Below are 23,670 nucleotides of genomic sequence, written 5' to 3' on the forward strand. Positions count from 1 at the left end.
TGCTGCTGTGGACAGTTAGTACAACTCACAAATACCTGAGCTCTTGATTTAACACTTTGCTACTCTTGGTTAGTGAAGATGCAGACCATGAGTGAGGTCTGATGGCTTCTGGTCTTCCCCTGTAGGCAGTTTCATTTGTGTGTGACTTCACCTTACTTTCCCCAGCCTTAACACTTGCTGTCTTGATACCTGGGTGTTGACTGCCTGTAATAGGCTTCCAGGGTTTGACACTTTTTATAAACTTGAAGCTTAAGAGAAAACTTGATACATCAGAATCTTTGAATAGGAAATATTGAATAAGCTGAAAAACCCCACCACTGTGAACCTATTCAGTTATTGACTTAGTGTTAAAAATAAGCATACTGTGCAGTTTATTTCCTCTTGAGCCAGCAATTGCCCATAATTTAGAAAAAGGTAAAACTGTTCCAATAAAGAGTCATCACTAGATAGGTGTAATATCAGACACAGAAAACAAATTCTGCAATGTTTTGCCCTTTATCAATAGAGCTGTCTTGAGAGAAAAGTGTGTTGCTCTAAGATGGGAGTTTACAGACTTAATTATGGTAGTGGTGATGAAACAAATCATAGGAAGCAAAACTAAGTCATCTGAATGTCAGAGGAAAAACCCCAAACACTCTCAGGAGTTTAAGTAAAACTAGGAATTATATGTACCCTTTAAAATATCCCCTTCTCTTATTTCTAGTAGCTAGACCTTCCAAGGATAATGATGCTTTTGACTTCAAGCTTTTTGCCAAGCTGGATGCCTTCTGTTTAAATATTTGTGATGAAAAAAAGAATATCGCGGAGATCAAGATACAAGGTACTAAATTCTTTGTTAGTAGTAACTTACCTAGTAGTTTAATTTCAAAGCAGTAAGTCTCTGTCCAGAACTTAAACTTTTTTTGGCGATGTTATATGGTATTTGAGGAATTACTTCTAATTATTTTGTTTTGGATATGGGGAGACTGAAATTCCTTGGATCAAATAGAGCTCTGTTATTTACAGTCCATTCAGCAAGGGATGTACTATGACTTACTTCGTTAGGAAACAGAGGAGAGAATCAAGTGTTAAGTGTTACTTGTAGATTTCTTAAAACCTTTAAGGAATTTATCAAACTACTAAGACAAAAACTGGTTTCCTGTCTCCCCATTTTGAGTGTTTGCTAATGTCCAATACTACACTTTCTCTCTTTATTCTTTACAGGTCTAGACTCATCTCTTCTCCTTCAGCCAAGTCGCAGTGTATTCTTTGCCCGACTTAAAGACATAGTTGTCACAGATGTTGATTCAAGGACCCTTCATAAAAAAGTATTGAACCACAAGATTTTAAGTTTTATTTGATTCTTGGTTAGCTTGGTGTTTATACAAGTGAAATACATATTCCACTTTTTATAAAACGTTTGGTTTGTCACAAATCTCTCTTTTCAAATACCATACATGGTAAAGCATAATTTTCATTTGAGAATGGATGTTTAAAAACTTTTTTGTTAGTTAGGTGTTTTGGTTTATTTATTTGTTTTTTAACAAATACAGCTTGCATATCAGGTAGGCTGACAATACATATAGTTCTTCTTTGTGTTAAGGACCTTTTAAATAAGATGCTGATGGCTGGTATGTACTGTTCATCTTTCTAGGCTGTGTCTATAGTAGGAGATGAAGTTTTCAGTTTCCATCTGTCATTAGATCCATATGCTACTGAGGGAGAAGCCTACACTGACATGTCTAAAGTGGATGGTACCGTGTCTCTGAAAGTAGGCTGTATTCAAATAGTGTGCCTTCATAAATTTTTCATGTCTCTTCTGGTAAGTCTCGTTTTCCTTTGTATGTTTCTGATATGTTCTCTTCCTTGTGTCCTCAGTGTTAGTGGTAACTTAATTTTCTTAAAGATAAAGGATAGATTTCATTTTTCTTATGTTTTATTAATAAGCTTTGATTTAACTACTGCCCTTTTCATTTCGCCAAAAAGCTGAGTTCATTGCAAACATCTTTGAAGTAATATTAGAGGCAAAAATTTCTGAAGGTTAGATGCTGTGAGGACTGCAAATGAATTGCTGTGAATACATTCATCAAGTATCCTAATGTTGGCTTTTTCAATAAATAGTGGGCTTTCTGTCGTTCAGTACTGCTTTATCAGGAATTAGTGTTCACTGAGGTCAAAGAGGAACTCTTAAAATGTGTCCCAAAAGCTAGTGAGGTAAAGGAATCTTTTAGCTAATGAAGAAAGAAAAAGTAGACAGATTTAAAATGAGTGGATTGTATTGGTTGATATGACATGAACCTCTGTTGGGCGATCATGACAGAAGTCACTCAGTTGTCTTTCCCCTGGGAAAATTTAACACAGTAGGCAGCAAAATTGATGGTTGGTGTTGGTTGTGGTTGATGTAAAATGACAGAGTAAAAAAAAAGTTCTTTACAGACATTTTTCTTTTCAACTGTTTGTTCTAGACCTTCCTGAACAATTTTCAGACAGCTAAGGAGACACTGAGTGCTGCTACAGTCCAAGCTGCAGAAAAGGCTGCTACCAGTGTGAAAGACTTGGCTCAAAGGAGTTTTCGACTTGCGATGGACATTCACTTGAAAGCACCAGTCATAGTCATTCCTCAGTCCTCAGTTTCCCCCAATGCTATAGTAATAGATCTTGGCTTGATTAAGGTTCAGAACCAGTTTTGCTTGGTGTCTCCAGAAGGCAGTTCACTTCCTCCAGTCATTGACAAAATGGATGTGCAGCTGACAAAGCTGAAACTGTCCAGGTAAAGTATACTTCACTAAGTTATACCTCGGTTACTTGGTAATATGAATACTATATAGGATATTAATCTAGCATTCCTTAGAAACTATGGTTGCTGACAGTATCAAATATTTAGTTAAAATGCAAACTTGTTACCTTAAGGGTGAGTAAATCAGTACTAAAACAGGATACTGTTCTGGTCAGGAAGTTGTTGAAGCTTAAAGAGTTGAAACATTAGAGATTTAAAGATGTTACTTAGAAAATGTAATATATGACTTGAACTTTTAACTCCCTCACCATGTGCTCTGCTTTTTTTCTCTTTTGCTTTAAGAACCTCTATAGAGACAGATTTGTTACATACAGATATTCAGATACTTCACCCTATTAATTTAAGCCTTTCTGTGAAACGAAATCTGTCTGCAGCTTGGTTTCACAAACTACCAGTTTTGGAGATCACAGGGTATCTGGATTCAATGAATGTAAGTCTTGTGAACAAGTGTTGTGAAGCTTGTGATAATACTTAATGTAAGACTAAGCTGTATGTATTTCTGGACATAAAGTTGCAACAAGCTGCGAAGATCAAGTAATTAATTGTAGAGTGACTTTCAGGGGTGCCAGCAGGGTTTGACCTACCTGTGTGAATGTAGCTACTTGAAAGTATGATACAAACCACCTGTACTTCTGGGTACATCTCTTAAACTGAGAGAAAGCAGAGAGGCCTAAAGGGGATGGCAAGGAGTCTTGTTTACTCCTTGCCATAAGGCAGGGCCAACTTAAATATTTTTGTGATGAGTTCTGAGTGAGTCTTTTTTGGGGCTTTTTTTTTTTCCCTCTCCTTTTAAAAACAAAAGCCTGAATCTTCTTGAGAGAAATTTAAATTTATGCAACTATCTGCCATAGTAACTCCAGCTTCATAACTTTCCATCTCCCTTGAATAACCTTAAGATATTTTTTTTTGGTGGTGTATATATAAAGTTATGTAAATGCTTGCAGACACATATAGATATATAAAGTCATATAATTATTGGCACATCTTGGATGAAAATGGAATGTCATGAAGCAGCACATTATTTGTAGGAAAGTATTAAAACCGTGGAATGCTAAATAAAGGCTGCAGTATATACTGATGCAGCTTTAGAAGTCATGACTTTCTTTAATTTTTTGATCCTTTAGTAATAAGTGGTTAAAAGAATTTCATTGTGTTGTTTAAGGAATACTTGTAAATAAGCCTCTTCTTGCCAGAGAAGATTGTTATGCATTGCTAGCTAGTAGTAAGTTCAACAAACTACATGTTTTTAATTGAGCACTGTGATCTCCAATTCCATAGGTTGTGTTAAGTCAAGAGGATTTGAATGTCTTTCTGAAAGTGTTGATGGAAAACCTTGATGAAGCAGAAGGAAAACAAACTCATGCAAAATCAGTACTGCAAAAGGAAGGTCAGAGATGGAATTTGTTTGTCATGAATATTAAGTGTATTAGCTTTCAGTACTAATTACAGAATTTATTATCTGGAAAGCAAGCTTAGATTTGAGAGTGTGATGTATAACTGATTAAACACGTCTTAATTTTCAAGGGCAGTGTTCATGCTTTAACACTTTAGAAAAGCAGAAACGTTACAAGGCTAAATCTGGTAATTGTGTTAGTGAAATTGTCAGGGAACTAGCAAGGTATTGGAGATGTCAGAGTCGTCTTTTTGCCAGAACTTGCTTTAATTTCTGTTTTTTACTCTGAGGAGAAGGATCTGCTTGTGGAAATGTTGATAGCCTGTCTGAGGTGTACATAAACCATTTAAATAAACGATAGAATTGGATCTGTTTCTTGAGTTAAACAAATGGCAGCAATTTTCACAGTTAACCAATTTATTGAATGCTTCAGATAAAACCAAAGAAATGGACAAACTGCTTTTGACGCAGGAGAAAGGTGTTCCAGGAGGAACGCTGTCTGAAAAGAAAAAAGTAACATTAAATGAAGATGTAATCAATATGCTACTTAATTTTGAAATCAAAGAGGTATGTTTCCATCTGTAGAATATCTACTCAGTGTAATGCTTAAAATCTTCTATAAATGAAGAACTGTAACGTTGAAACATTTGTGCCCTTGTTATTTGCATAGCTTGAAAGAATCAAAGGTTGATTCATGTTGCTTTCTGTTCTCTACTGCCCTTCCTTCCAGACCAGTGTTATTTGTATTGTTTTTTTCATAATCAAACTATAGCAATGCATGGGGTCTGATTACAAAACTAAAGCATAGCTTGATAAGGTAAAACTGCCAGGCCAGCAAAAATAAGTTCTAGCCAAATTAGTAGACTAAGAACTTTGTTTTGTTGTTGAAGTAGTTAAAAAGTGATCGGTTGCTTGGCTAAGGGCAGCAGAGGTGAAGGGAGTGAAAACTTGTAACAACTGGTGCTTTAGGTTCTTTGTAAAAGGGAAAAACGTCTACATAAATACGACTTTTGAAGCTTAGCTGAGAAGATGGGATGCTGTTACACCTGTTCATGATAATATCTGGACAGCTTTACTGAAATAGTGAACTTATTTCTCTTTCTATATTCCAGGTTGTAATAAACTTGATGAAGCAGGTTCAGAAGGAGAGACATCCGTTACATGTTCTAACTGTGCTACAGCTTGGAACTGAAACCAAAATTAGAAATCATGAAGTGGCTGCAGCAGCTTATCTGAAAAAAATTATGATGAGATGCATTGAGATAAATGGTAAGTCTTCTAGAAGACTGATGTGCAGTCAGTACAGTGTGTGCAGTCAGCTTCTGTAGCAACAGGATAGCCTGGTAAGAAATAATAATTGGGGGTGCAGAGGGGCAGAAGGTTGCAGTCCTCTGAAATTTGATTTCTATTAGTATGTTTCACCTCAAAGCAAGGCTTACTTCTGTTGCTAGAGTTAGCTTGAGTTAATTTGACTCAGTTGTCTACTTTGAGTAGGAAAGACCATTCCCAGAAAGTATTCTGCCTGTTCAGAGCATTTTGACCTTCTGAATCTGTGTTTTATGACCAATTCTGGTTGTACTTGAAGTCCAGTGTACTTCCTTGACTGGTCACGTAACAGTTGATGCTGAAGTAATAATTGAAATGGCCATGCATGGATTCTAAGTAGAAAAGTATGGTGTAGAATATAAAAACTTACATGGGAATGCAAAATTAATTGTGGGAATGCAAGTAACATCCCATTTTTAAAGTTCTTTTCAAGATGAGAATAAGTTTATTTTGGCTAGTTTAATTTAAAAAAGTCAATACAGGTATCATAAGATAGTATTTAATCAGCAGCTTCTTAGTTTAAAGAAATGTATACACAGTTCAGCAAGAACAGTATATAACTGATATATGATTAAGAATTAGATTGTGAGGGGAAATAATTCACAGTTTTACTTCTTTATTTGCAGACTCAAGAGGAGATCCTCTTTGCATCATTAATTCCTCAAGTGAGACAGATGAACATCTTCTGAAAATGGAATACATTAAGGTTTCAGTATCTTTTAACTAAGATTATATGGGGAGTAAAGTATGGTTTCCATACTTAGCCTGTTAGGTACTTTTTTTTCATGTTTAAAAACCTGTATCATATGTGCATAAAACCTACCTACCTCTTATTGCAAAGACCTGTTTTGCAAATTACCATTTCATTTCGCTTCACTTTCCACTGTTTCCATATAGTGCTTGCTTCCTATTTCAACACAATTACCACAATCCCACGTAATTTGTATTCCTTCTTCTCCATGAAAAACAGAGATTAGCACCTTTGTGAAACTTCAGAGGTGAGATAGCCTTTCCCTTCATAAGAGATAGGTGGCTCTCTACAGGTGAGGAGTGATGTGTTGGTAGGTAGAGCGCTTGAGCTTTCAGTTAAAAAAAAATTTAAAAAGTAGTGCCCTTCAAACACTGCATAAATAACTGGGAAACTAATTGGTTTAGAACCAATGTGCTACTCATACGTTAATTTATAATGCCATAATTTTTGTAGAGGAAAAACAAGTTAGTTTGTTCTGACAAAGTATTAGCATAAATTGATCTAGTTTATATAGATCTTAAGTAAGAGAATTTTTTAACTGACCAGTTGAACTTCAAGCAAATACACGCTGTGAAATGTCACCGAGTAGAGCCTTGTGAGTAGCTCGTTCTCATTGCCTCAGTTGTGTGCTTTGTTTGGAGAACTGGTTTCCTCCAGCTTTATCACTTCACTTTGTTTTCTTTTGCAATGGGGATAATCCCTGTGTGTGGTAAAGTAAGTGAATTCAGTTAATTCAACAGAGACTGACTGTGTGCTTGGGCCTTTTTTTTTTTCCTCCATTAGGCTGATGCTGGTGGCCCAGATTTTGTAACTACTTACAAAAGCACCAAGCAAAACATCAATGTAAGTACTGCAAGTAGTTAATTTTTATTTTTAAGCATTTCAGATAGTAATAGCTGTGTAAACTTGTTCATTGCCTACTTTTTATCTTCTCATTACAAAGTAAAAAAACAACCAAAAAGCCCCCAACCGAACAAAACAACAGAAAAACCCCAACCAATAAACAAAACCTTTCCAAACTTCAAAATACAGCCCCAAAACCAAATCCCTGGCTCTCATCATTAACACTTACAGCTTTATAGTCAACTACTTCAAAGAGAAATTCAGGAGCATAACAGGTCTTTTTTATGCAAGTATTTAGGTGTGGGGTTTCTTTGGGGCTTTGGTGGTGGTAGCTTCCCCCCCCCCCCTTTTTATTTTTTTTAACTAGAGGCTGTATATTTTTTAAGTAATGAATTTCCAGGGACATGTTTTGAACTGAGGACTGTGGAATACATGTTATTTTTGGAGTGATGTGCTTAGCAGTGTGTGACATTAAGGCCTTGTGTTTCAAAGCCTGGGTGTTGACTAACAGTGAAATTGAGATGCAAGGTGAAATGTCAAACAAGAATTCTCGCAGTTCATATGTTTAATCAGTTCATTATTTACTTCTCCTGTAAACAACTTTTTATGTGTAGTTTTCCATGGCTTCAGTGACTTTGGAAGTAAGCAGCTGGCTTCTAAAATAATTTCTTTAAAGCAATGCTGGTGGGTGGAGCTTGCTTCTTGACAGCCATATGTGGCATTTGAGGTGGCTGAACTACTTTAGAGTCAGGAAAGCTGACATAGTTAAATACTGAGTTTACTGATAAATTAAGCTAAGAGTTGTTTTGGGCTATGAAGAGTTGGCCAGCTGATGCTAGGTTTCACTAAGTGATATTTGATATAGTAACTGCTACTTGTATACTGTCTGGCTGCAAATTTTATATCTTGTTTTGTGGCATCATGCAGAACTCAACATCCATGCATGTGATTCAGAAGATGTCAACTGAAGTTCTCAGTAGTTCATAATGAAATGCTGCAGAGCTAAGAGAGCTGCCTGTGAAAAAAGACAGCAACATGAACCACTGATTTTTTTTTTTTTTTTTTTTTTTAGATAGGTATAGTTTCTCTATAGTGGTTTTAAGCTTCCTTTCCATAGTGTTAAGTTGAAGGAGATGGAAGAGTGAGATACTTGTAAAATTGAACAAGATGCCTTTTTTTCTCACTTACATCAGTTCCTCTGAGTTGTTATGCAATAGACTGCTACAAAATAACAAGGTTGCTTTGTATTTTTGCCCTCATTTTAGGTCATCTTTTCATGTTTGGATATAGTACTTCATACAGAGGCTTTATTATCCATCATGAGTTTTCTCACATTCAGTGTCCCATTGGGTGGTCTTCCCAGCCCTGATAAAGCATCTGATAACAAGCCTCAAATAAAAGAACAAGAAAATGGAAGTACTCTTATACCAGGTACTAGAAAGGCCATATTTCTGTTGCTTAATACCATCCAGCTTTTGGTTTCACAAGCTACCATTTCAGGTGAAAGCATCATAGTCTATTTGGTGGAAAAACAAGACATGCATAACTGCATGTGGGGAGAAAAAAATCTCATTAAAAAATGGGCAGATATTGATGAGAAGAGAAAACATCTTGATTGCTGTTCACTTGTGTTAGTTGGTGACTGTTCTTGTGCCAGAAGAAGGCTGTGTTGTAAAAACATCGGTTTCACATCTTTGCTAATAATTAGCAGTGATTTCTAGGGAATAAATGTGGGTTGTTTTCTCAGTGCTTCATATACTCACAAAAGAAATCTAACATTTGCTTTAAAAAAATGACTTATAATGAAGTTGTGTCTCTTGTTTTCTATCCAGTGTCTAGTAATGCAGCCTATGATGATGATGTCTGTGAATTAAAACTTACTGCAAAGCTAAATACATTCAGCATTATGGTGTGTGATCAGACCTGTGGAATTGCAGACATTAGAATACAAGGTAAGAGGTTTTTATTTAAATATCAAGAATAGCTGGTTGTAGCAAGAAATATATGAATCCTCTCCAGTCAGTCACTTTTCAAAGGCGAGTGTGTACACTGTACATGTCTCTGTAAAATATAGTTAAGTATATTTAGAGCCAAAATACCTGTGAGGGAAGATAATGTTTGGCTTGGAAAAAGAAGGCAATTATTTTCTGTGGAGTAAAATTAAAAGAAATGAAGGCATTATGTTATACATTTTTCATAGCTATGTTCTGTACTATTCTATACACTGTTGGGAATTTTTAGTCTTAAGGGCAACTCATATTGGCATGCTTGTCATGGGTAGTAAGGTCATGGCTTCTGTTTTGTACTTAGCATAGCTTTTTGTGTAGTGGAATTCTGGACTCTAAGTTATTCTTTATATTCAGTAATAAATAATGCTTCTTTTCTACAAAATATGTTTACTTAATAAACACACTTCAGCACTTGCTGTGTTCTTTTTATCTCAAATCAGGAATGGATGCATCTGTAGCCATGAAACCTAGAGAGATTAATGTGTTCTCCAGACTTGAGGACATCATAATTACAAATGTTGATCCAAAAACAATCCATAAAAAGGTGATGTGTTTTGCAGATGAACATAAATACCTAGTTCTTTATCTAATGGCAGCATTGTACTTAATTTGCTCTGTTGTATAAAGCTAAGTGCAATGTAATGTACCAAATATTAAGAAAAATGTCATTGGTTCGTTTTCTGTATCTCAGAGAAGCAAGACTTACTTTCATTCAATATTTAGTTAGTTTCAATCATATTAGCATTCATGTGTTAAAGTCTGAGTAATGTGATTTAAATATGAGAAGGGCTATAGATAACCAAGTGAGAAGAGGCATACCATAAAATGTTTGTTTCCTTTTGTGCCTAGCTTATACGTGTCCACATATTGCTGATAAGTTGCAGTTGGTTTGTTTGTGGTAATATTTTTTGCTTAAAGTCTTAAGCAGTAATTCTATCACAGATGACTGCCTGCGAGTATTAACTATGTGAACTAAATCTTCTAGGCTGTCTCCATAATGGGAGATGAAGTGTTTAGATTTCACATCTCACTTTATCCAGATGCTACTTCAGGGGAAGCCTATGCTGATATGTCAAGAGTGGATGGTAAAATGTCTCTGAAAGTGGGCTGCATCCAAATAATTTACCTACACAAGTTCTTTATGTCTCTCTTGGTAAGACATTAGTTTTAGTGCTTTTCTTGACGTTAAGTGTTGGGGAGTTTTTGTTTGTGTGGGTGTTTTGTTGGTTGGTTGTTTTGGTTTGGTTTTGTGTGTGGTTGGTTGGTTGGTTTGTTTTTCTGAAGTAATCAGCTGTTTGTGACCTGTACTGGTGAGCTGATGTAAAAGCATATAGAAATATTTTGCTAAAGTGGTGTCACATCAGGTATGTTGATAGCAATCAACACAATGAACAATTTCATAGCTAGTGTATGAGTTCAACCTTTTTCTTTTCTGAAATTTGAATAGTTGAACTACTAGCTTCATGTTTGTGCCACAGCTGTACAGTTTTTCTCATTTTTTTTTTTCTGGGCTCACCTATTTTGCAAGGCTTAATTGCTTTCATGGAATGCTCACTTTTTTCACTTTTTTCAACAGAACTTCCTAAACAATTTTCAAACAGCACAAGAAGCCCTGACCACAGTCACTGTCCAGGCAGCAGAAATGGCTGCTTCCAGCATGAAAGATTTTGCAAAAAAGAGCTTCCGCCTCTTAATGGATGTCAACTTGAAAGCTCCAGTTATAGTTATTCCTGAATCTTCAACTTCATGTAATGCTTTGGTAGCTGATCTTGGCTTAATCAGAGTTCAGAATGAATTCAAGCTGGAGTCATCAGATGACTCTTCTCTTCCTCCAGTCATTGACAACATGCTTGTGCAGCTAACGCATTTGAAATTGTCAAGGTACTCACGGAGTTTCCTTCTGACTTGAAAAGTGTTTATAAAGAAAATGGATTGATGTTCCATGTGCAGCATTGTTCCATTATTTGAAGATGACAGGCAATGAAAACATACTAAAAGCAAACAAAAAACCTGCACTGCAAACTAAATGTAGGACTACTTTTAGATAGGGATGGATTCATAATCTGTGGAACTTGTTAGAACAAAAGGAACTGATAGGATACTAATTGAGTTCATCTTAAGTGTGTAAGTGGGTATTTGTGCATGTAAGCACACATCATTATAAATTAAAAAATATGTATACCAAGAACTCAGATTTTGTTTGATTTGTGATATTTTTGGTGATTCTGCATCTACTAAATATTTTTCTTCTGCTTCCGCTGTCTTTTGGTAGGTGCATTGTATCCATGGATTCTCAACGAGATTCTGAAATTCTGTGTCCTGTGAGTTTGACTTTACTGGTCCAGAGAAATTTAGCAGCAGCTTGGTATCACAAAACCCCAGCAATTGGTATTAAAGGAGATCTAAAGCCAATGCAGGTAATACCATGGCAAATCAGAGCTACATGAAAAATTACTTACATTCTCAGAATAGCATGAAGGCTAGTTAAGGAGCTTTAAAAGTGGTTGCAATTTGCGTTCTTCATAGAATGCTAAGACTTCCAGCTTGACTGTTGAGTTTATATATCTCTTAGAGTTTGGGTATTGTTTAATAGCTTTGATGCAGATGCATCTAAATGGATTAAAACCTCTATTTATTTTTCTGTGTGTCTTTTGGAGGTATCCATTGACTCAACATCTGGTAGAGTCATTGAAGTTGAACTATGATTTAAAATCTTGATCTCAGATTTTAAATTGCTTAATCTGTAGTATTCTGGTTGAGTATTTAATAAATTTATTACAATTTAAAAGGTTAAATCTTGGTCTCTAATATATAACAGTTTCGAATTACGGTTGATATATTTTCAGAGGAAGGGATTTGCTTTCTCCTACATGGGTTTTAAGGTAATAAAAGCAGGCTGGGAACCTGTTAGTTGTTCATGATTTCTGTTTCGTTCTTATTTGTGCTGTGGCCAGATGTAGCACTGGTAAAGCAGAGAGAAATAAGATACTGAAGGACTAGCAGTGAAAAAAGCTAAATGCCAAAAAATTCTAACTCTAGGTATTATGGGCCAAGTGTCACTTACTACTGATTACAATTTCCATGATGATGTCATGTCACAATTGAAGTCAGATTCGTTAATTCTTTAAAGGCCTGCTGAGCAACAGTTGCTTTAGCACATAAAATGTAAATCTTGGCTTATCTGGTTATGTTTCTGGATTACTGAATGGTTAAGAATGGCTTAAGATCATCATTATATTTAGCAGGCAAAGAGCCTTTGAAAGGCCAGGAAGTGTTTAACATGAGTGTTAGTTCTTTTTGTAACTTCTGTTCATAAGTAACAAATGATATTTTAGGGTGTCTTGGCCAGGATCATTTTGACTAGACAGCTTCTTCATGGTAGAAGTGATGTGTTTTTTCTTCTCAGCATTAGAGTACTGTGTTGGAAAGAAATATTGCCACCAAAAAGCAAGTTGTGGGTTTATCACTTTACAGATTGCGCTCAGCGAAGATGATCTAACCGTTGTCATGAAAATTTTACTTGAAAACCTTGGAGGGGCTTCTTCCCAGCCAAATACTCTGCCAGAGAACACTGGAGATAAGCAGATAATTAGAAAAGGGAAAGTTCCAAATGAATCTGATGTCTGCGAGGGTACGTTCAATTAAAAAACTGAGTATGTTTAGGGAGACGACTGTCTGCGAATTCAAGCATCATATTTATCTGAAGCACTTAAAACGTGGAAATAACTTTTTTCTCTTTATTGTTGCACATGTGTATTTTGTCCATGGAAAGTTAAGGATAATAATGAAGACACATACCTGGAGTGTAAGCTATTGATGATAAAAGCTTTGGTAGTGTGTTTTTTGCATTTTAGCTTTCGTAGTATGGTGTTCTTCAGCCTGCATCAATGACTCTTATCAGTTGCAGATGGTTTAAAGAAGAAAAAAGCCAAACTACCTACAACATAATGTTAACGCACAATTATGTAAAAAATCAAGAATGTTACTGGTATTGAAGGAAAGTGTTAATGTAAACAGTGTGTATCTTTAGATGAAAAAATCATTATGACTTCACTAAAATCATTTTTTTTGTCAAGACCCTAATATTCTAAATGTAGAAAAATTACTATTCAATCAATAGTTGAATTACTATACTATGAGAAGAAACTGGAAGGAAGAGTAGAGGAAACTCCTTGAGCAGTCTTGGTACTTTCTGTAGCTCTTAATTAGAGCAAATGGATAACTGCACTAAGTTAAGGACTGCCATTTTTAAGGTCCTTAAACCACTGTGTGTAGTGAATAGCGTACAATGATACTGAGTAAATGTATGAGTTTTTCCAAGTAGTCTTCCAGGTTCAGAGCTTTTACTCTTTCTGTTACTTTCTGATTTTAGTTTGAAACAAACCAAAGCTATCAAACAACAACCAACAACAACAACAAAAAAAAGAGCCAAAACCCGAACAACAAAAAAATCCCTTCAAACCCAATGTTCCAAAGAAATGTGAAAATATTTTCTTTTCCTTTCACAGGTCCTCTTGTTCTTGGAGAAAAACCCATTTCTGCAGTTCAATCTTCTGAAGAATGTTATGCAGCACTTAAATTTGACTTTAATTTTGAGTCACTTTCAGTAACTCTCTACAACAGTGATAAAAATCAGGTTTGTGACAAAGCTTTTACCATACATATGGGGGTGGGGATCTTGTGCTTCTCAAATGGACAGAATTCAGGATAGTAAAACTAAGTTTTGTTGGTTGTGTTTGCTTTGTGCTGCTTGCCTTATGGAGCTAATGTAATTTGTCTTGGAACTTCATGGTGTTATGAACAGAGAATGTTCTTTATTTGAAGGATGTAAGTCCATTTTTCACAATCACACTTAAGCTAATAAACTAAAAAACCAAAACCATCCACTACTATGATGGGAGTGGAGTGATCTGGTAGGAGGTTCAGAAGAATTCTTCTTCAGTCACATGTTCTGAGCAACTGCTAGAAATGTGGTGAAGAAACAATTTTACTGCAACTCAACTTAGTCTTTTTGTTTTCTCAGTGAGTTTCTTGGACTAATTTGTTTGATTGGAGGACTGAGGACAGCAACAGGCTAATGAGATCCTTTAGTTCATGGATCAAAATGAACATGGCTGGCAGCAATGGAAATGTGCTTATTAGTTTGTTCTGTGATAACTAGTCCTACTATTTCTCACCATGTAGAAATCTCTGCTTTCGCTGCATAGTGACAAATTACGCCTCGGTGAACTCCGGCTGCATCTTATGGCATCATCGGGGAAGATATTTTCAGATGGCTCAATGGGTATTCATGTTGAACTCAAGGCATGTACCCTGGATGATCTCAGAGAAGGCATTCAGAATGTGACTGCAAGGTAAATTTAAGCGCATCAAAAGTGAGAATACTTCATGCAACTTGAGAGACTCTTTCCGTTGTTCTTTAACTTGACTTCCTGTAGGATTGATGAAGCTTAGCAAGGCTGTCGATTGTTGCCTTTAATACAATGGGCTGAAGCAATAAAGGAGATAATAGTGATAAGCAAGCTACTGCTTCTATATATTGCTTTCGTAGATTATCTAAAACAAAAGGCATACCTGGGAGGCTTGAGTCTTGCAGGAAACTGTGTAGAATGGGTAAGAAGAGAGCAACCAGCCTCAGCTAGAGGTCCATGTACTCAAACTTCAGTCTGATTTTTACATGCTGTAGGCTTAGTTTCAAAACTGTAGCACACAAATTTCACATGGAATTTACACTTCTTTGGAGAAGTCTATACCCTCTTACTTATGCAGGAAACACTGATTCCTGATGTTGTAATTTTTCTTTATGAATGGTGTGTGGAGAAAAAACAGTACTACTTACTCATAGTTTTGTGTTTTTTTTTTTTCTAAATCTTTGTGTCATGATGTTTGAAATATTTCTTATTAAACTTGTTTTCCAGAATGATAGACAAGAAAGATGACACAAGTGACAGTTGCATGATAGATATAAGCTACAAACAGGATAAAAATGGAACTGAAGTTGTTGCTGTCCTTGACAAGCTGTACATATGTGCCAGTATGGAGTTTTTGTTGGCGGTAGCAGATTTTTTCGTTAACTCAATGCCAGCATCCTCAACTGAAAAATCTGCACAGATGCAATTAAAGCATATGGCTTCTGGGAAATCCAAGCCAGAAACAGGTCTGTAAAACTGATTTGCAGCTCCTCACTCCCTCTCCTAATTTACAAACTTCACACTAAAAATAAATAATACAAAAGTTTTTAAGATGCTGTTTTGCTATCAAATGTAAGAAATGAGTTTACTCTTTGCCGTGTGTAAAACAGCCACAGCCTTCCCATTCTTTTGAGGAACTTTGCAGAGTGAGGAGTGAACCTGAGGTTTTATGAGTTAACATAGTAATGCTAGCAGTTCCCTTCCTCTTTTCTTGTTGTTGGAGATACTTAGAAGTCCTGTGAAGAGTGAGGGAAACACATTCCAGGAAAAAGGCATTTGTAGGGGCTGCTTAGGGCTACCCAAATGTGTTGCAGGGTGCAACTCACGATGCCTAGCTTTCTTTGGTTTTCCTGTAGTGCACCAGGCTGCAGCCTGACACCTGCTCTGTTGCAGAGGTGTGATATTCTGATAAATCCAGCAAGTATTAGGTGTGACTAAGTCATATAATGAGTCCCAGTTTGTAGGAGGGTTATACCCCACTATGCTGCCTATCTTTGAGAACCAAAATGACTTGGATAAAGTAGGTCAGAAAATCTTTCTTTTAACTGAGATAAATATAATGCAGTTCTCCCATTTGGAGATTGAATGGATATTCAAACAAGAACTTAGTTTGGTTTCTAGTATTAAATCTGCATTCTGAAGAAGTTAGTTACTTCAGCTTTGGAGTCAGAAGATAACTGTTTCCAACGTGACTTTGTAGAGCTACTTCTTAAGTGCATAGAGCTAACAATGTCTGTATTTTTACAGTGCTGAAACAAACAAGAAATTGGGTAAAAATAAGTAAAAATGAGATATTATGTGTTCAGTTTCTATGTATAAAGTTATGTAGCAGTTTTTATGCATCATTTAGGTATTATATGCATATGATAACACATGCAAACCTTTAATATTGATGGAGTTGTAAAATTTATCTTCACAGAAATGTCTGTGTGGCCAAATATGACAGTAAAAGCTGTGATCATGGATCCAGAAATTGTGTTTGTTGCTAATTTGACCAGTGCTGATGCCCCTGCCTTAAAAGTTTCCTTCCAATGTGACTTTTCTCTGACATCTGGGAAGGTTGCACAAAGGATGACTGCTCAAGTGAAGGCCTTTAAAGTGCTAGCCTGTGCCTTTCTCAAAGATAAACAGGACAAGAATGTTACGATGGTAAGAAAGCTTGGTTTTCATAAAGAAAAACGTAATGAGAACTGTTAGCAGGTTGGCATATCCATAGCATTCAGAAAGTTCAGTTTCCATATCACTGATTATTATCAAGATAGGAGGTCTGTGGTAGGCCATTTAATGGTTGATGAGTAGGTGCTAGAATGTCTTGCAGTATCAAGATCAGCATGTTTGCAACTTCATGTGCTCATTCTTGGCAGGGAGTGTTGAGCCACAAAGCTGGCCTGTGTGGTTCATCTTTTCTGCATTTACTATGGTTAAGGATTCTGGTTTTTTTTTTTAATTTGTGTCAGTCTGCTGTTTGTTGGGGGGTTTGTTCTGTTTTGCACACCTTATGTCAAAAGCTTTTATTTCAATAACATTGAACCTTCCAGTATGGAATTGCTGTTGTGCAACTTTGAGTGCTGGAATGGAGCACATGAACTCTGTCGAAAGAGGGCTGTTACTCTGAAATGTGGTAATTTTAGCCTGTAGGACTGAAAAGCACAGGACCATTTGAAAATATTAGATTACAGATGTTAACTTAATAATTATTTTTTGCTCAGGTGTTACAGCTGTGTTCTTTGGTCATGGAAAATATGATGCATGTCTCAGGGTTACAAACTGTGGTAGTAACAATAGAAGAACTTACTGTAAAGGTAAGGTTGTTACTAACACTGCCTTTGGAAGAAGAGGTGTTTTTCTCAAGCTGTAGCTTGAGGGATTTTTAAGTTTACACATTGGTATTTAAAATTGTCTCCATTAGTTTAATCCCAGAACTAGGTATTTAGCCTTTTTAGAGCTGCTGTGTTTTGGGAAAAAGTAATTACGTGTTTCTTGTTTTCGCAATCTCTTGGCCAAAAAGTCCTAATTAAAATACTTTAGATGCTAGGATTTCTATCACCAGTTCTCTGCAAATTCATGAAGCAACCCTTGCTCCTGCAGACACCACCACTAGCTTTCTCTTCAGAAGCTTATAAGCAGGAACACACACAATTACATGTAAACTTCAGTCTGTTAAAATGATTTCCAGAATCATACACAATGTGCAATACCTTGTTCTTAGTAGGTAAATTAATCGTGTCTGTAGAAGTTTGAGTGTAATTTGTTCATTTCTACATAACAAAGTTCAAAAATTTGTTTTTGTGATCTGAAAACTGCTCAGTGGTGAAATCTTAAACTGTAAGCAATAGTACGTTTTTCCTGTAGTATAAAACTTTTGGCAGATATACTGTACTGCTCATTGAGGTGGTGGTGTATTTAACTCTGCAAACATGCTGGTTTCAACACCTTAAACATCTCAATGATTTCACATTTTGCAGTGCAGTAGACAAAAGATGGACATTGACTGCAGTTATGGGGGTACCACATATCACTAAGGGTGGAATCCCAACCTAAGAATTTGGTTCATGACCCTGAAAGATTCTGAGGGAGGAATTAGGACGTTTTCTAGGAAAGGACAGAAAAAGAACATTGATTGGATTCTGTTTCGTTATCTTGGAGTTTAAGTTGCATCTCTTACGAGGACCTTTAATGTTGTGTACCTATATGAAGAACCCAAGGGTTATTTGCCATTTCCATGTGTTGTATGTTTTGAATGTTTATCAGTTTTAAAATGTTTTTGAGTTGTAAAGAGTTCTTTTTTTTCTTGATTCAAGATCTCACCAATAATTCTCAACACTGTGATGACCATCATGGCTGCCATAAAACCCAAAACAACAGAGGAGGGTTCTAGAGGAACAACTGAAGTTTCTGACAATTTGTGGCAAGTGAAGCCTCTAGATCAGTGCAATGCTTGGTTTCTTGGTGTTGATATAGCCACAGAAGCAACAGAAACTTTTAAGGACCATGAGCATGTTCTGAAACAAGAGAAGTTTGACATTGTAGTGAAATCAGTTCAGATCACTTTGGAATGTGGTCTGGGACATCGGACTGTCCCTCTCTTGTTAGTGGAATCTGTGTTTTCAGGTGTTCTTAAAAACTGGTCCTCACTGGTCGAGGTCACTGCTGATATGTCATTGGAGGTATGTAGAATCAAACTCTTGGCAGTTTAAACCACTTCTGTACATTTCTTAATGTCCAAGGATTTTTCTTATATGCTAAATTAATAAGTTTAAATTGTACTACTTTTAGGTCTTCAGTAGTCAGGCAAATAGGACTAAGCATAGTGTGGTTTTTACAGAAACTTTGCAATGAGCAGTAGATTTTAATGATGATTTCTACTGTGACACATTCTAGTCTTCGAACTTTCTCTGATTTTTGCATGTACACTTTTTATTGTATGAACAATGAGCTTATCTTAGTTGAATATCCAGATTAACTCTTACTGGTCACTATTTTCTTTAGCATTGTGTTTATTTGTAAGATAGAATTTACACTCTTAACTCAGTCTTCCCTGCATCTCTGTAATCACACCATGTTTGTTTTGCCAACTATTGCAACTCTTCCTCAAGATGTGGTCAGTTCCAAGATGATCTAAGTCTCTTTCTGAGGCAGCGTGTTCATCTCATACAACCAGATGTGCTCTGTGCGGTAGATTAACCATGTCTTACTTCTATTTTGTCAGTTTACCAAACGTACCTCATACACCATGCTGGACTGGATATACAGGCAGCCTTCTTTCATTGCTAGGTGTGCACAATGAGTTGGGAAGTTATATGCCTAATCATGTGCAACTGGAAGAAGTCACTGTGATTCCAGAAGGGGGTGTGGGATGAGGAATATAGCTCAAATGTAGTGTCCAGATCTATTTGGCTCTCACTTTCCCTTCAACCACTGAAAATCTGAATAGAAGTTAAAATATGGTTTAGGCTATGAGTTAGATGAATTATTTCAGGGGAGCAGTTTGAGACTGAAGTTTGCTCAGACAAATTATTTCATAGTGCAATGAAATAATTACGACATTGAAGTTGTGTATCTCGAAGTCATTCTGTCAAATGGTGTAGGAGAACATGCAACTGCTTTATGTTAAGATGTTAAAAAGCTAAGTTACTGGACTGCCTGGTTGCTCTAAAAGCAAGCCAGGTAGTCAGCTCTTCAGAAGTGATGTCACTTACAAAAAATGTATGATATATTATACTTCTGCATATTTGTTTTTTGAAGCCATTAGAAGTTCATGCTGGACTGCCAAATGTGATATGGAGAGTGATTGTTTTCTAATTGATGTTTTTCACGCTAAATGCTATTGGAAGGAACTCAGTCCTTTGTCTTCTTAGATGCATTATTTGGTTTTGATTCTTTCTTTAGATTCATTATTACAATGAAGCCTATGCAGTGTGGGAGCCACTCATTGAACGAATTGAAGGAGGAAAGAAGCAGTGGAGTTTAAAACTGGAAGTATGTAAACATACTTGAAACTATGTGGAAGAGTTTGAATAGTTCGCTTTTTTATAAGTTTTATGTGTCCTTTTAAATGCTGTTGCTTTGAGCTATACAATTTCACATGGGAAAAAAAATAATGTTAGTTGTCCAGGGGATGGGAAAAATGCATAAGCACACAAACCGAAAGGAAAGAACTTATTTGCCTTCAATGCAGTTTTTATGTTGTGTAGGGTGTCTGAGATTGCTTACAAAGGAAAATAAGTTTTCTTTTGCTTGCTGAAATTGTCAAGTACGGGTCAAGTTTTTATCTGTTGTAATGTATAAGAAAGAAATCTGTGTTCATAACTGCCTAATGAAATTTTTGTTTTAGATGAAGACTAACCCTGTCCAAGAGAGAAGTTTGATGCCTGGAGATGATTTCATTGTTCTTCCTGAGCCACAAACTGCAGTTCATATCTCTTCGAAGGATACAATGAATATAACAATATCCAAATGTTGTCTTGCTGTTTTCACTAATTTAGCCAAGGTAGTCCTAACAAGCAGAAGGTGCTGCCTTATGAGATTGTTTTTTTTATGCGTGTGTTAGTAGGAAGTCCAAATACTTTTAAATAAAAAGTATTTCTCTTCTGCCAGTGACAAGTCTTATCTAGCAGGACTGAGGAGTTTTGCTCTGATTAGTATTTTAGAGTTAACAAAGTGGTGCTAGCTTTCAAAAGAAGCAATTTCTGCTCTGGATAGTAAAAGAGAAATTTGCTTCCCTTCCATCTTTTCTCAATTGAATACTAAGAAAGGTGTGTATTTTAGGACTGATACGCCAACTGTGGAAGCAGAATGTCCAGTGTGTTTAAAATATTTTTCCCCCTATTTTTCTTGTGATACTTGGTGTGCTTGTGAATGGCCTATGCTTTCTTCCCCCCTTTTTTTTTTTAATAGGGGAAAGACATTTTTGGTTACTAAACCAAACTGATTTTTTCACCATGTGATGTGTGACTAATCTGAAACAAGCAACAGTTCTCTAAATTAGTACTTTCTTATGCTGTAAGCCTATATCAGCAGTCAGTTACCATGTCTTTTGTAATCAAACAAATGTTTGTAAGTATAAGTTAACATCAAATATGAAGTACGTGGTGAATATGCTTGGGATTTATGTGTCCCAAATCTCATTTTTCTGTAAAAAAACCCAAACAACTGTTAAGAATTCCCTATGGAGTATGAAGTCTTACTGTAGCATCAACATTTGCTGTAAATCATAGAAAAACAATGAACATTTCTGAAAGTAGCTTTTACTTCCCTGAAATACTACTATATGAAGCATAGATACTGCAACATATGTTGTACTTCACTGTTTTTGTTTTTTTTTTCCTTTAAAAGACACCTGGGGATTGTCTTTTAAAGCCTTTATATAAATGTTGTTTTGGCTATGTTTGTGTGACATACATAATATGCATAATATGTTGATAATTACAGGCATTTTCAGAAGGCACTGCATCCACGTTTGACTATTCCTTCAAAGAGACAGCACCTTACGTAGTGAAAAACGCCCTAGGTGTTCCACTCAGAGTGCTTCCGAGTGCCAATTTTCGGATAGCTGCCTCAGCAGAAAAAGAAAGCATAAGCAGTATAGAAATTGGTCAGAGCATGGAACTGGAATACTCTTTTTATGAAGCGCACCAACGAGGAAAGTTGTCTACGTTGTACCGCCAAGAAAGCTCACTCTTCTCTTTAACTTTAGGTATTATGCTGTCTGTTATGACATGTTGAAAATGGGAAGATGGGGGAGTCAATACATGGTTAAATTCAGTGTGATCTATATTCAGTTAAAGTTTATTGTGTTGAAACTACTTCTGGATACTGATGGCAATTAAACAAATTCAACCAGCTACTGGACTTGTTGAAAGGATGTGAAGTTCCTTCTCTCCAGTTTCTCAGAGAGAAAAGGACAGTATTTTTTCCTAGCCCTTTGGATGAAATGGAAGGCATTCTAGGGGGGTTGTTGATAGACCATGTTACAGGCCCTTGGGACATAGGCCTGTTGATCCAAACTCCTGCTCAACAGAATCTTTATTTCCCAGATCTCTACTACCATTTGGCTTTCTGTAGTTCCTTAGCTGAGAGTAGTTATGATTTTTCTGTGTTTGCTAGAGAATACTCTTAAGGGATTAGGAGATAGCATACCTAATTACTAATACATAATCTGGTTTTTATTTTTCTTTTCCACCTATCCTATATGAAGGTACTTGGCGATGATGCATTTTCAGTGTTGCCTTTTAACTAACCAAATATCTTCATTTACTATTTGCTGTATGTAACATGCTATGTTTAAATCTTAATCTTAATTATGGTCCTGAAGAGTATTCTGACCTTAAAGCTTACCTTCAGTGGTGCTCAAATACCATTTTTGAGATGCTTTGGCCAGAGACTGCTTTGGACCTGGTTGTTGCTGGGTTTAGAGAAGCTGAAATATTATTTAAATAGGAAATGATGATGTGATTTGCCTAATTAAGACTTTTGTATGTTTTTCTATATTAGAACTTCAGGGATATAAGGAAGTGGTAAACGTTCCCATAGCCAAACCAGGTCGACGACTGTACAATGTAAAAACCAACCTTGCTGATCGTTCAGACTCAATCATTGTACAGATAGATGCCACAGAAGGAAATAAGGTTATTACTGTACGATCTCCTCTGCAGGTAAAAATACAACCCAAGATACTCAAAGCCTGAAAGCATTGATCTGATCTTGTCTGAGTGACTTCACTTTTCTTCCTTAATGCATTTTTTTTGAGATTGTGCTTTTCCTAAAAGTTACTTAAAGGCAAATTAAATATGTTACTTGGTTTGTTATATAATTTTTTAATCTGTATTCTGTGTGTGTGTACTTTTTATGTGACTTGTCATCATAAGCATGTTTTTCAATTCATGGAACTTGAAAGTAGCCTCATTTTCTCATATGCTTGCCTGTTGCTTCTGAATTATTTGTTGCTAACACACACAGAAGTCTGTTTTCCAGAGGAGTTCAATTAAATCTAGTCATGTTGGTATGTGGCCCTGAGCAGACTGGTATAATGGGAGGTGTCCCTGTTCACTGGTGTTGGACAAGGTGACCTTAGAGGGTTCCTTCCAACTCAGTGCAATCTGAGAATCTGTTTTCCCTGTTGCCATTCATAGTTCTGCCTTTAGAAATTTGTCCTGTGGAAATGTAATGAAAATTATTCATTTTGATCCTAGATCAAGAACCATTTCTCGATTCCATTTATGATCTATAAGCTGGCTGTAGACTCCAAGTCACTGGAGCCAATTGGCATATCCAAGCCAGAAGAGGAATTTCATGTTCCTTTACATTCATACAGGTACACTTTGTGTTCTCTGTGGGGCTGATCTTTGTGAGATGGATGCACAGTGCAAATACAGCATTACTGTGGAAGCTTAAATTTGCACTTGGAACTTTTCCTGACAGGACTAAAATCCCAAAATGCTACCTTTATGCAATTAGCATGCTGGAGAAGTCCTCAGAATGTTAGCAATTAGTTGAAAATGGGTGAAGTTCACTGTCATGGCAAAGCTGTTACAGAGCATTACCTTTCTTCTTCCCATAGGTGTCGTCTATATGTTCGACCAACAGGAATGGTAGAGGGTCAGTTTCGGGAGTCCACAACTTACATTGCCTGGAGGGAAGAGCTACACAGGAGCAACGAAGTGAAGTGCTTATTACAGTGCCCAGCCACTGTGACAAATTTCTTGCCTCTAATAGTCAGCTCAATGGCTGTGCCTGATGAACTAAATTTTATTTCACCTTCTGGAGAGGAGTGGGATCCTGCCTACATTATCCACCTTCACCCTACACTGACTGTGAGGAATCTTTTACCATACTCCTTGAGGTATTTACTTGAGGTAGGTGATTTTATGGGTTTATTTGTA

The 23,670-nt window shown here is 36.4% G+C and overlaps 1 protein-coding gene across 1 annotated transcript in view; it reads left to right on the forward strand.

The window, feature by feature from the left end:
* Positions 1–23,670, forward strand: part of VPS13C (vacuolar protein sorting 13 homolog C) — an 80,892-nt gene that overhangs the window by 31,922 nt on the left and 25,300 nt on the right. Inside the window, exons 32-60 of the mRNA XM_054388145.1 lie at positions 711–820; positions 1,204–1,307; positions 1,634–1,801; positions 2,445–2,749; positions 3,059–3,206; positions 4,055–4,163; positions 4,603–4,736; positions 5,282–5,438; positions 6,122–6,201; positions 7,030–7,089; positions 8,355–8,505; positions 8,898–9,041; positions 9,539–9,642; positions 10,084–10,251; positions 10,675–10,979; positions 11,371–11,515; positions 12,573–12,679; positions 13,575–13,734; positions 14,283–14,452; positions 15,017–15,255; positions 16,209–16,438; positions 16,999–17,091; positions 18,091–18,456; positions 19,679–19,768; positions 20,124–20,279; positions 21,221–21,485; positions 22,283–22,443; positions 22,981–23,102; positions 23,349–23,643. Of these exons, the coding sequence (XP_054244120.1) occupies positions 711–820; positions 1,204–1,307; positions 1,634–1,801; positions 2,445–2,749; positions 3,059–3,206; positions 4,055–4,163; positions 4,603–4,736; positions 5,282–5,438; positions 6,122–6,201; positions 7,030–7,089; positions 8,355–8,505; positions 8,898–9,041; positions 9,539–9,642; positions 10,084–10,251; positions 10,675–10,979; positions 11,371–11,515; positions 12,573–12,679; positions 13,575–13,734; positions 14,283–14,452; positions 15,017–15,255; positions 16,209–16,438; positions 16,999–17,091; positions 18,091–18,456; positions 19,679–19,768; positions 20,124–20,279; positions 21,221–21,485; positions 22,283–22,443; positions 22,981–23,102; positions 23,349–23,643 (4,846 nt within the window). The remainder of the gene's footprint in view (positions 1–710; positions 821–1,203; positions 1,308–1,633; positions 1,802–2,444; positions 2,750–3,058; positions 3,207–4,054; positions 4,164–4,602; positions 4,737–5,281; positions 5,439–6,121; positions 6,202–7,029; positions 7,090–8,354; positions 8,506–8,897; positions 9,042–9,538; positions 9,643–10,083; positions 10,252–10,674; positions 10,980–11,370; positions 11,516–12,572; positions 12,680–13,574; positions 13,735–14,282; positions 14,453–15,016; positions 15,256–16,208; positions 16,439–16,998; positions 17,092–18,090; positions 18,457–19,678; positions 19,769–20,123; positions 20,280–21,220; positions 21,486–22,282; positions 22,444–22,980; positions 23,103–23,348; positions 23,644–23,670) is intronic.

This window comes from Indicator indicator, chromosome 16, assembly GCF_027791375.1.
Source record: "Indicator indicator isolate 239-I01 chromosome 16, UM_Iind_1.1, whole genome shotgun sequence".
NCBI lineage: Eukaryota > Metazoa > Chordata > Aves > Piciformes > Indicatoridae > Indicator > Indicator indicator.